The 10,351-nt window shown below is 40.5% G+C and overlaps 1 protein-coding gene across 1 annotated transcript in view; it reads right to left on the reverse strand.

Moving 5' to 3' along the window:
• The window catches only part of LMAN1 (lectin, mannose binding 1), a 25,312-nt gene extending 16,399 nt beyond the window's left edge, over window positions 1–8,913 (reverse strand). The window contains exons 1-6 of the mRNA XM_015819794.1: window positions 8,647–8,913; window positions 3,016–3,170; window positions 2,686–2,793; window positions 2,035–2,045; window positions 1,236–1,335; window positions 126–249 (exon numbers count right to left, since the gene is read on the reverse strand). Coding sequence (XP_015675280.1) covers window positions 126–249; window positions 1,236–1,335; window positions 2,035–2,045; window positions 2,686–2,793; window positions 3,016–3,170; window positions 8,647–8,887 — 739 coding nt within the window. The 5' untranslated portion in view covers window positions 8,888–8,913. The remainder of the gene's footprint in view (window positions 1–125; window positions 250–1,235; window positions 1,336–2,034; window positions 2,046–2,685; window positions 2,794–3,015; window positions 3,171–8,646) is intronic.
• Between the last annotated feature and the right edge of the window lie 1,438 nt (window positions 8,914–10,351).

A 10,351-nucleotide genomic window follows, 5' to 3' on the forward strand; every position in this document is an offset into this window, starting at 1 on the left:
TTTTTTTTTTACAGATATTAAGTCTGCAGGCATTTTGACTCAATATCTATCTATCTATCTCAACCACAGAAATCATTTCTTGAACAAAATCATCAGGGGAAAGGTAACCTGAATGGTAAAATCACCTGCGAGGCCACCTGTTGCTGCAGAGATGCCAAAGTACCCTTGAGAAGGCAGCACCATGTTTTCAACTTTGGCACAAAACTCATAGTCTTCTCTGTCTGGAGTAAAGCCATTGTTTATTAATACCTTGGAAGAAAAGAGACAGAGATGAAGTCACTTGTTACAGAATTAGGCCAATTGTCTACTTCATAGTTGTCCAACCTTTTGGCCTGCACTGAGTGAAGAGGAAATGTCTTGGATGACATATAAAATATATAGTATAGTTAATGTATATAAAACACATAATAATATTAATGGGTTAACGATCCTGTGGGGCCGCCTAGGGCCATATGCAGTCCATGGACTGCAGGTTGGATAGGACTGGTCTACGAACTGAAGAAGCTTCTTGGATGAGAAGCGAAATCTTTTCAAGGAAAAAAAACCCAAGAAAGTCCAGTTGCCTTTTGGAAAAGCAGCTTTGGGACAACCATGGCCTGGATGATTGAGAATCTCCCTAGACACTGGTCTACCTAGTTGATCTGTACGTAGCTCAGTCTGTTGATTCAGACAAACTAAGGCTTTTTCTCCAGCCCTGTCACCTGTGATCATTTGAGTAGCAATACTAAATTAAGTCAGATAGACAAGTGACTTGTTTAAATTATCGTCATCAGCCAGTATGTTATTTTCAGTTACATGAGAAATCTCTTTTGTCCTCAAAGAGATAAAACAGTCTGTTTCTGCGTCTCGTGCTTTGCGTCCTGGAACTGAGAATACAATTTCACTCTTCATTTATTAGATATATTATCTCTTTCTTTTCAGCATATAAGCTCCAGCTGAGGTTGACTATTTGCAGTTTATTCATTCAAAAAAAAAAACTGGGAACCATTTTGCTACAAGTTTTCAAACTGGGTGCAGTTAGCATAACGTTTTCCTATGCTGCAGAACCCCAATGATTTATCTCTCTGCCAAACTTTAATCAATGCAAAAATCATTTCACAAGATCGGAAAGATCAGTATCAATTGCAATACATTAGGATTGCTTCGCATTTTCAAAGTATACTTTTAACTCACTCTTAACTTTAACTTAACTCTTTAAATATACATAAAGTATAATGAGAGCTGAAATTACTTACAGATAGTGTCCTCTGATAGTAAACAACCTTTGCACGGACGGGATACGGCTTGTTACGAAAATCTCTTTGACATGATGCCAATGCTTGTGTGGAACCATCACTTTAAAATAGAAGCATCTTATCAATACAAATTTAACAGTCAGAATAATCCACAGGTGAAAATTAAACTCATATGAATGACACAAGGTCATTCTAAATAAAACAAAATAGAAGCAGTCCTTGACTTACGACCATAACTGAGACCAGAATTTCCATTTCCTTTTTGCCATGTTTTTTAAGTGAATCATTGCAGCTGTTAAGTGTATCACACGGTCATTAAATGAATCTGCTCCCCCCCCCCTCCCGGGCTGACTTTGCTTGTCAGGAGCCTGATAAGGTCCCAAATGGTCATCACATGACTCTGTGACATTGTAATCGTTGTAAAACATGCCAATTGTCAAGCACCTGCATTTTGATCATGTGACCCTAGGAATGCTGTGACGGTCATAAATGTGAGGACTGCTCATAAATGTGAGGACTGCTTTTCAGGGTTGTTTTTTTTGGTTGTAACTTTGAACAGACACTTAATGAATGGTTGAGGACCACTTGTATTCAGTGAAGAAAAACTATACAGTCTCATGCTGGCTGAGGAATTCTGGGAGTTGAAGTCCACAAGTCATAAAGTGACCCAGGTTGGGGACCCCCGTTCTAGAGTGCAGGAGGTCCTGCATGCTGTATTGTTTTTAGAATGGTCTCCCTTATTCCACTCACATGTACTTTTCTACTTGTACTTTTTAAAATAATGACTTTATTACTGTACACCACTGAGAGCTGTCATGGAGATGAGATGTTCATAACTTAAGAAAAATAAATAAATGAAGCAGTACTAATAGTTATGTTCAGGGCTTTTTTTCTCAGAGAAAAGGTGGTGGAACTCACCTCCCTCCCCTGGCCACGCCCCCACCCAAACCCAGGGTCGCCTAGGAAACGGGCCAGGGGCGCGCCGACCGAGCCTCCCTATGGCCGCGGTTGTGAGCCAGGCAGGGGCAGAGAGCTGCGAGTGCGAGCGCGCCCCCCCAGATGTTGCGCCCGGTGCGGCCGGCCCGGAAAAAGGTGCCGGAACGCGGTTCCGCCGCGTTCCGGCTGAAAAAAAGCCCTGCAATACAAGGACACGTGAGATGAAATATTGAAAGGTTAAAAGGTCAGGAACCTCGGGTTCTATAAATGAGATAGTTTAATATATATATATATTAGTCTAGTCTAGTTTAAGTTGGATGAAAACTACCAGTATTACTTCGAACGGTAATAACGGCTGTTATTAGTGACGCCCCAACAAAAAGACGCTCCCTTCCTTTATTAAGTCAGCATAAAGGTAGGACAAGATACGAAGACTGAAAAAGCAAGAAGGTCCAGACAAATTATTTAAAGTTCAACCCACAGCATATCCCTCCCTCAATCTCTTCTCACTCACCTTTGCATCGTTGTCAAAGGAGTCAAAGAAGATGCCAACACCGTTCCAGTTGTCTGCTGCACCAAAAACTGGGCCCTCTAATCCTTGTCCTTCAGTATACCAGATGGCCTGTTCAGACACAGGAAAATCTAAGCAAATTGTAGGCACTCCAATCCATGCAACCACCATGTTTGCATCCGGAACCCATGGGGTCTCTTTTCGTGTCCCCATCCAGGAGCTGGAGCGAATGGCGAGAGCTCACCCTGCCATGCAGCAGCAGCGCTCAGTACTCAAACGCGGGCTTGCTAACCTCCAATCCAGCGTTTGCCAATTGCCGCTCGTGTTACGTACCAATCCATCCGCTCCCACTCTTCCTCTTCCAGTCACTCGGAAGGTTACTTCAATCTCCCAGTATTCAAATATGGATTTGCTCTTTGTCCATACAGATCCTTTTTGGCTTTTTAATGAAGGAGTTATTCTGATCTGATCGGTACTGGGGATAGCATCTAAAAAAGGAAGTTCAAATTTTCAGTAGTACGCTAAAAGTCGTACCTGTTAAAAATATTCTAAAAATTTATATTAGATTTTTTTAAAAAAATCTGGCCTGTAATTATTTGTATAAATAATTCAAAGCAACAAATATACCTGATGATCCTTCTTCCTGCTATTTTCCCCAAACACTCTTGTGAGGTGAATTGGGCTGAAAGAGAATGACTGACCCTGGGTCACCCAGTTGGCTTTCATACCTAAGGTGGGATTAGAACTCAGTTTCTTGGTTTCTAGACTGGTGTCTTAATTACTAGACCAGGAGTAAGCAACCTTGGCTCTTTTATGACTCGTGGACTTCAACTCCCAGAATTCCTGAGCCATAAAAGAGCCAAGGATGCCTACCCCTGCACTAGACCAAACTGGCTTTATCTCTAGAATCAATTTTGAAGGGCAGGGAATCACACCATTTGTATCTTGAGCACCCATAGTTTATGCTTCCAACTTCCAACTTTTCATTTCTAAGCCAATAAAACTGGTGACTTTTCAACTATTGTTGAACTTCGGTTCCCAGAATATGTCATTATAGGAAATGTTCTCAAGGGCCGCTGGGAGCTGAAGTTCATAATAATCAGGCAGGCTTCAAGTTCCCCACCACTGCTCTAAGGTCTGCAAAAAGGAGAACATGTTTTACTTATACAAGTAGTCCTTGACTTATGAATATTTGTTTACTGACCATTTGAAGTTATGATGGTGCTATAAAAAGTAACTTAAGAGCAGTTGTTTACACTTAGCATTGTTGTAGTGTTCCCCAGTCACGTGATCACAATTTGGGAGCTTGGCAACTGGCATGTATTCATGACGGTTGCAGTGATTGCCATTTACAACTTCCCCAGGGGACCTCTGACAAGCAAAGTCAGTGGGGAAGACAGAGTCACTTAACAACCAGGTAATTTGCTTAACAACCACAACAAAAAAGGTTGTAAAAAATCAAACACGACTCACTTAACAAATGCATTGCTTAGTGATGGAATTCCCAGGAACAATTATGGTCGTAAATCAAGGACTACCTGCCTACCACTGACCACAATGAACAAGACTAATCATCATGAGCTACAAAAGTACTCACAATTTTAAAATCTGCTTTTAAGTTCAGAAATAGCTCTTTTCCCAGGCACTCCCCAGGTTTCAAATATAAAATAAATTTCTGTGCTGGGGGAGTGCTTTTGGAACTTGAAGTTAGCTTTGCACATTGTTTAAGACAGTGTTCGCCAACCTTAGTCCTAAGATGCACTGTAGATCTGGGATGTCGAAACCAAACTGTTAGTTTGTGGTTATTGGAGAGTTAGATCTGGCATAAATCAGGCACATCCAAGCAAGAACAATGTAGCATTAAATATCATGGCCGTGTAGCAGATCAGAGAGCTAGGAGTAGTTAAAGCTTTGATTGGGAACATCCAGTTTCAAGCCCCAATGGATCCTGGACCTCAGTGAGTGATTCTGGGTTGCTTGTTTTTCTCGGACGTATCAAAATTAACAAGCAAAATGAAATAAATAAGATTTAAGCACTCTTGTTTCTTTCATATTGGTTAACCTCTGCATTAGTCTTTCAGAGACAAATACTGGATTCAGAATCACCGAGATTAAAGGAATTTAGGACTTAACACAAAGAAACTCATAATCTTACAACAGTGAAAAAAAACACCATGTATACAGTGCTAAGCTACTGTGTACAGCAGAGTCTAGACAACAGACTTCAAAGGATCAATTTTCATAAATGAAAAGCAGGCGTTTATAATTACATTTTGCAGGCTACAGTAAACATATATCAAATCTTGTTCTTCAATTCCAATATTATATGCCAGAGTCTAGAAAACAGACCTCAAAGGATCAATTTTCATAAATGAAAGGCAGGCTGGCTGTAGATCACAATATAGATTTATATTACATTTTGCAGGTTACAATAAACATTTACCAAATATTGCTCTTCAGTTCCAATACTACATTCCAGGAGATGTTGGTAAGCAGGCAACAATTTGTGTAAGCTGAGGAATCTTTCTCAATACTATTCCAAATTGTTTTAAAGATTAACAGAGCACTTTCTAAACTGTTCCTCAATTCTAACTTAAGAAGCTATTAGGTTAAATGCTAGCTTTTGTCCAGTAATTGGAGTTAATATCAAATGTAATTTGCTTTGTATTTCAAGTATTGATTTAATCAGTAACAAAAAGTCAACATGTTACTTAAAAAAACAAAACGCAAAGCCTAGAATCAGTTGTCCACCAAGAACAGAGTTCAAAAATAACAACCATTTAATGTTTTCAGCATCAGATAAACAATTTATTATAAACCAGGATGGACAAACAATTTAAAAGTGTGTCTGTGTACCAGGAATAAGTGTTCTGGTCATAAGTAAAGCAGAACAAGGCACTCTCATTCTACAGATCAGGGGTGTCCAGTCTTGGGAATTGTGAACTTCAACTCTCAGAATTCTGGGAATTGAAGTCCATAACTTTTAAAGTTGCCAAGACATCCCTGCTCTAGAAAGTGACACATCACTATACAGCCACAGTTTATACTGTCAATTCCCTAAATTTGACTCAGCTACCCAAGAATAGGAAATGGATGGCAAATAATCATGAGTTGATTGATAAAAAAAACCCCTAAAGACATCAGCTTAATTTTATATATTGGATGAATGTAAAATGTTCAGTCATACTTTGATACTTGCATCCTGTATGACATATGTGAACAAGTCACTCTGCAAAATCTGATCTTTAACTTCAAGTCTAAATGAGATAAAGAAGAAATGAAAGCATGTTATTACGTTAAAGTTGCTATATCCAATGGAGCACATTGGATTCACATGAATCCTAGCCATATGGCAGAAAATAATCACTTTGGAGTCACATGTGAACATTAACATGGACAAAAGACATTTCTAGCTATAAATCAGTGTAAAGGCAGAAGGATATTGTTTCAAATTTAACTATCTTATATAATAGAGTGATTCCAATATAGAGCAGGAAAAAATAAATGAATTTAATTCCATGAAGGAACCAGGTCTCTTACTGAAACACTTTCACACCTCAATGCCATATAATATGGTTGATTTCATATAATGAAAGCTGATTATTAGTCACCTGCCTTAGAAAATAACAGGATTCCCAATGGAAATAGTAAATAGCTGAAATAAAGTTACTCTACCAGCAGGCCCTGGAAACCAAAACCTTTTACAAATTGTAATTTAACTAGATCATGAATTTTAAGAATAAAATATTATGGTACCTGTGCCAATACATTATGCCACAAGGGCAAAAATGCCATCTCCTGCTATAATGGAAAACTATTAACAAAAGAGTTGGGAAACTTCTCAACTATGAGAGATTTAGAAGTTTGGTTGAATGTTTGAATTAATTTAGTTTCTCAAGAAGGAGAGAGGCAATTTTTAGATTTTTTTCAATGACAATGCTAAATACGTATGGAGCAGAAAAACCAGGAGGAGGAGGGGGGTGTACTTGCAAAGACTGGGAGTAATGAAAAGGGTATCTTTATTAATATAGAAGAGACATGATTTTTGAGGATTTTAATTCCATTCATCCAACATGAGACTTCATGGAATCTGCAGCAAGAGACTATACAAAAATAATTCTTGCTACATGACATAGTGAGTATATGATCATTTGAACAGTAATCATATACTCACTATATCATATGTAACAAGAATTGTTATTTTTGTTTAGAGCAGTGTTTTTCAAACTTAGCTACTTTAAGGTATTCTGGGAGTTGAAGTCCATACATTTTAAAGTAGCCAAGTATGAAAAACACTGATGTACAGTAATACGATCAATCTGGGTTTTATTTGAATATGAGTACATTTGCCCAGGAACTTGTTAACATTTTATGTCCTACTTCCCGTGGTGTTTGTATTAGGCTGCTCCAAAACATTAGTAATGTGGACCAATGACAATCTACTCAGAGCATCAACTTTATTATTTATATACACGTGAAGTATTAATACCACTTTACAATGCCTTGGTAAGGCCACACTTGGAATACTGCATCCAGTTTTGGTCACCACGATGTAAAAAAGATGTTGAGACTCTAGAAAGAGTACTCTCTTCTCGTTGTTTCTACTAATCCCCTGACCTCCGATTTTGTATATTCCTTGTCAACGACCTTAACCCATACAGATCAAATTGGAAGAGAAGGACGAGGGGGGACATGATAGCAGTGTTCCAATATCTCAGGGGCTGCCACAAAGAAGAGGGAGTCAAGCTATTTTCCAAAGCGCCTGAAGGCAGGACAAGGAGCAAAGGGTGGAAGCTAACCAAAGAGAGAAGCAACCTAGAACTAAGGAGAAACTTCCTGACAGTTAGAACAATTAACCAGTGGAACAATCTGCCTCCAGAAGCGGTGAATGCATCAACACTGGAAGTTTTAAAGAAGAAACTGGACAGCCATTTGTCCAAAATGGTATAGGGTTTCCTGCCTGAGCAGGGGGTTGGACTAGATGACCTCCAAGGTCCCTTCCAACTTTATCATTATTACTATTATTATTATTATTATTATTATTATTATATGTTGCCTATTATTTTTATAAACAACTCAGGCCAACAAACATTCCTAATACTCCTCCCTATTCCAATTTTCTCCAGAACAACAACCCTGTGAGGTGTGTTGGGTTAAGAGTCACCTAGCTTGCTGGATTACAGCTCTCAGTCTCTCAAATTTGAGGCCAGCATCTTAACTACTACAGCAAACTGGTTTTCTTTTCAATACAGTATATCCTCATCAAACAGAGGAATTTCAGCTTCTGCAGAGAAATTTTGGGTCAAGTAATCACATTTTTCTGTTGGCTATTTCTGTGCTCTAAGGCAAGGAATTAGGGATTCAGATGAATCTGCACAGGAGAAGGCAATATGTCTGGGCTAATGGTTCAGAAACATGCAGTCCCATTAAGAAACACCTTGCTGGATCATATCTGTGTGTACCACAGGATTCTTTGCAATATTCATCCCTGAAGGGCAAGTTGTGAAGGAATACTTTATAATTCTTTAAACACAGAGAGACAACTTTGTAACTTTGCGCCAGTCACTCTCTCGCAACTCAACCCACATCTGGGATTGAAAAATGAAAATGTCAATTCCTTTACACATTTTTATTAAAGAAAGATGAGGCAACAGCCCACAAGGGCTGGATGTTACTTTTATAGATAAAACGACTCTGCAAGAAAGAATCAGGTTTTTTTTTTTTTTACACACTCCTCTATCCTTTTAACGACCACAGCGAAATCTCTTCCTTGACCTACAAGCCAGCCAAGCCAAGTTGAGCCGCAAACACGGACCAGCTGCACTCTGCGTATGCCCAGAGGCGCTCCTCCCTTCCCGAGCTGTGCTCCTAATAATCGCTGATCCTCAGAATAGATTCCCAAGCCGATCACAAGGTCAAAATAATGAAGACTCGCTCCCCTCTTCGGGAATGACGGCTACTTACTGCCCGAATACGTCCAGAAGGGCACCGATCCGTCCGGCTGCACCAAGTGCGGACCCTTAAAGCTGTACTTGTATTCGAACCGCCGGTGAGGCCTCGCCGCAGCAGGAGCGCCGCCGCTTTCCGCCTGGCCTGTGGCGTCTGCCGGGGGAAGAAAGCGGCTGCTCAAGCACAGACACGCGGCTACCAAGAGCCTCCTCGCGGCCGCCGCCGAGCCATCCCTCCGAACCCAGAGCGCCACCATCTTGGACTCTGCTGCATGAAACCCGGCTTGGCCAACAGGGCGCTCGCTGATTGGTGCGACCGCCAGAAGGGCGGTGCCTCCCACGGCCAAAGGGCAAGGAGCACGGAAGCTTACTCGTAGAGGGCGTGGCGTCGTTCGCCACGCCTTCAAGCCACGCCCGGAAAGAGAAGCAAGTGGGCAGGAGCTGAAGAGCGGTTATTTCGGACTTGTCGTCTAACGGTCGCTCGGAGCCTTTTTCGCATTGGAAAAAAAAAACACATTTCCATGATAATTATTTTATAAGAATTAACTAGTTTAAAGCAATGCTGCTGTGGGGACGGTTGATCGGCAAAAGAAAAATACATGTTGAAAAATACATGTTGAGACTTTAGAACAGGGGTTCTCAACCTTGGCAACTTTAAGACTTGTGGACTTCAACTCCCAGAATTCCTCAGCCAGCTTTGCTGGCTGAGGAATTCTGGGAGTTGAAGTCCACAAGTCTTAAAGTTGCCAAGGTTGAGAACCCGCTTTAGAAAGAGTACAGAGAAGAGCAACAAAGATGATTAGGGGACTGGAGGCTAAAACATAAAAGGAACGGTTGCTGGAATTGGGTATGTCTAGTTTAACGAAGAGAAGGATGAGGGGGGACATGATAGCGGTGTTCCAGTATCTCAGAGGCTGCCACAAAGAAGAGGGAGTCAAGCTATTCTCCAAGGCGCCTGAAGGCAGGACAAGAAGCAACGGATGGAAACTAATCAAGGAGAGAACCAATCTAGAACTAAGGAGAAACTTCCTGACAGTTAGAACAATTAACCAGTGGAACAACCTGCCTCCAGAAGCGGTGAATGCTCCAACACTGGAAGTTTTTAAGAAGAGACTGGACAGCCATTTGTCTGAAATGGTATAGGGTTTCCTGCCTGAGCAGGGGGTTGGACTTGATGACCTCCAAGGTCCCTTCCAACTTTATTATAGGTCTAGGCTAAAATCATGTCAGGAGAAAAGGAAAGGTAGCCTGAATACAGGTAGTCCTAGACTTACGACTACAATAGAGCCCAAAATTTCTGTTGCTGTTAAGTGAATTTTGCCCCACTTTACGACTTTTCTTGCCACAGTGGTTAAATGAATCACTGCAGTTGTTAAGTTAGGAGTAACATGGTTGTTAAGTGAATCTGGCTTCCCTATTTGCTTGCCAGAAGGTCGCAAAAGGTGATGACTCTGGGACACTGCACCTGCCATAAATATGAGTCAGGTGTCAAGCATCTGAATTTTGATCATGTGACTATGGGGATGCTGCAACGGTCATAAGTCGCTTTTTCACTTTTTGAGTGAAAAAAATCTAAACATAAAGCAAATACTTTTGGTACTTTCCTAGATTCTTTGCATTTTAAAAGAAAAAAAATGTGGCTTTCTTTTTCCAAGTAGGTTTGGTTGTATGTCAGGTTTTGGAGGAGGTGTGATTTTCTTGATTCGTATTGCTTCATTAAA

Source organism: Protobothrops mucrosquamatus, unplaced genomic scaffold (assembly GCF_001527695.2).
Source record: "Protobothrops mucrosquamatus isolate PMUCROS unplaced genomic scaffold, P.Mucros_1.0 scaffold990, whole genome shotgun sequence".
Lineage (NCBI taxonomy): Eukaryota > Metazoa > Chordata > Lepidosauria > Squamata > Viperidae > Protobothrops > Protobothrops mucrosquamatus.